The following is a 2,820-nucleotide window of genomic DNA, read 5'->3' on the forward strand; positions in this document are numbered from 1 at the left end:
GCCAAATGACAACATTGCATTCAGCGTCTCTGAGCACAAACGTAAAGGTCAAAATGACGCTTTGACGTTTTCACTGAAAGGCGCTGTTGCGCGCTGGGTGGTGCTGAAATCTAGTGCAGCTTCACGCGTGATTGGCAAACCTGACAGTGATTGACGTGTGTCCATGGCAACCAGGCAGCCAATCTGACAAGTCCAATAGAATATCGGCAGCAGGGGCTAAATGTTCTTTTATTTTGCTCTTCTGAAAACACCTTGCTTTCCAGTTTTTATGCTCACACTAAATCAAAGAAGAGATTTTGCCGTTCAGGCTGCTTGAGCCTGCCGCACGGCACCGCTCCTCGGCGCGTTTTGTGACACGGCTGTTAACTTTTGCCGTTTTCTGACAGACAGGCTTAACAAAAAGAGGGGCGAGACAGACGAGGAACAGCACCAGACAGGAGGACCAAAGGAGAGAGACATTACAGTCTCCATGTTCCAGCTGCCCATTTTGAATTTCAGCCCTCAGCAGGTCGCGGGGGTCTGTGAGACGCTCGAGGAGAGCGGAGACGTGGAGAGGCTCGGCCGCTTTCTCTGGTCACTCCCGGTGGCGCCGTCCGCCTGCGATGTGCTCGGAAAGAACGAGTCTGTCCTGCGCGCGCGCGCGGTCGTGGCCTTTCACGCGGGCAACTTCCGCGAGCTCTACCACATACTAGAGAACCACAAATTCACCAAAGACTCACACGCAAAACTGCAGGCGCTCTGGCTCGAGGCGCATTACCAGGAGGCTGAGAAACTCCGTGGGCGTCCGTTAGGACCCGTGGACAAGTACCGCGTCCGAAAGAAGTTTCCACTGCCCAGGACGATATGGGACGGGGAACAGAAAACGCACTGCTTTAAGGAAAGAACGCGGCATCTGCTGAGAGAGTGGTACCTGCAGGACCCTTACCCAAATCCCAGCAAAAAAAGAGAACTGGCGCAGGCGACTGGACTCACACCCACGCAAGTGGGCAACTGGTTTAAAAACCGGAGGCAAAGGGACCGAGCGGCAGCGGCCAAGAACAGGTACACACATCTCTACCAAACTGCAAAAAGACAGTGTCTTTTTTGTAATTAGACTATTTATTAACTGTTTAATAATAAAAAAGTCAAATTCGTTCATGGCGTAATTTAGCATAAGATAATGTGCAAATCGACTGCACGCATAAATTGACGTTTATTTTCTGTGGATCAGCCTGAGAATCCTTAAAATCCATGAAACCTGTCCATTTGAAAAAAATGTTCTTCATAGTGGAAAAGGGTTCTTCAGATTTATGAAAATGCTGTATAAAAAAACATTTATTTAAATAATTCACTGAAACATTATTTTGAAAACCACGTATGGCTTAAAAAGGCGAAAAGTAGTTTGGAACATTTAGGCTATTTGTAGAAGTGTAAGCTTGTTGTGGGCAAAGCTAGAATTCACCTTTTAAAAATTAAGGTATTTAGATATCTGTTCTGATGTATGATGTTTTTTGTCAGAATTATTTATGACACTAACATATTCTTACTTAATCGATATCATAAACAAAAAATGTCTGGATTAGAAAATCTAAAAATACATGCTGATATCCCAGTATACTAGATGCCCCGTTTTTCACTCACATCCTCCAAAATTTCTGAATAAAAATCTGTAATTCGTGGTTTGTTTTTCAATGCTTTAACGTCTATTTTTATCACTTATTTGTGCACAATCCTTTTTTCGTTATCACGTTAAGTTGACTATTCATGCTAAAAGAACAGATTTTTTATTTAAGTCATTTTACTTAATACAAATGCATTTACAACCACTAATATTTTCTATTGGTGTAAAAGAATACTATAGTCAAACAAGCCAAATTATTGTTTCCCCACACCCAAAAGGTGTGTGTGTTTTACCAAAAATCTATCCTAACCCGAAATTAATTAATTTAAACAGAGCATCAGTGTGTAATGTGTGTATCAGTGTAAAATCATCACTTCCCGTCTCCATTTTAAGCTATGAATGGCGATATATGCTCATTGACATTTTGTCTCGTTCCAACCCCGTAGGCTACAGCAGCAAGTTCTGTCCGGTGGCTCGGTCCGATCGCTGGGGGACGATGACACCACAGTAGACCGCCTGGGTCCCGCCTCAAGCCCAGAAGTCAGTCTCTCGAGCAAGGCCGCCACCTCCGCCATCTCCATCACCTCCAGCGACAGTGAATGTGACATCTAACGTGACAGGCTTCAAAAGAGCAAACCGAAGAACTGTAAGAGACAATCTCACAAAAAAAAAAAAACTTTAGTGCCTGCAACCGGCCCAAAGATAGGCTAAAATGAAAGATGGACGAAAACCATTACACACTTTCATTTCCCATTCGTTGATTTGATCGAAATGGGCAGTGCTTCTCACGAAGACAGAAAAAGGGAGTATTTGGGGGAAAAGCATCTGAGGGTCGAGCTTATTATTGTATGTGTGCATACTTTATCACGAAAAGACTGAATAATGTTTTAATGTTTGTCTTTTTTAATATATAAATGATGTTTATTTGCTTATTTATAATATCACCGGCCCCTAGGCCTTTTATTTGTGTGCTTTTTATTATCATTTATGTTGTGCGTAATGCTGCGCGTCGTGAATTTCTGGGGGGAGGGAAGATAACCATGATTAATACAAATAAAAAATAATAATAAAATCACTGTTGAACTAAATAATGATCGTAAATTTTCAACGGTACTTTATTCACCACACAGACAAATTGAGTCAAACTGTGCCATCCAACATTTTAGGTTTATTTTACCGTGGCCCACGTGCCAACTAGAAATTAAACATATGCAGTTCAA

The 2,820-nt window shown here is 42.4% G+C and overlaps 1 protein-coding gene across 1 annotated transcript; it reads left to right on the forward strand.

Moving 5' to 3' along the window:
- Nucleotides 1–281: 281 nt before the first annotated feature.
- six6a (SIX homeobox 6a) lies at nucleotides 282–2,541 on the forward strand. The gene is given in 2 exon segments (NM_201105.1): nucleotides 282–1,041; nucleotides 2,047–2,541. Coding segments are annotated over 2 exon segments (738 nt in total). The 5' UTR covers nucleotides 282–469; the 3' UTR covers nucleotides 2,213–2,541.
- The last annotated feature ends 279 nt before the right edge of the window (nucleotides 2,542–2,820 follow it).

This window comes from Danio rerio, chromosome 13 (assembly GCF_052040795.2).
Source record: "Danio rerio strain M-AB ecotype USA chromosome 13, GRCz13ab, whole genome shotgun sequence".
Classification (NCBI taxonomy): domain Eukaryota; kingdom Metazoa; phylum Chordata; class Actinopteri; order Cypriniformes; family Danionidae; genus Danio; species Danio rerio.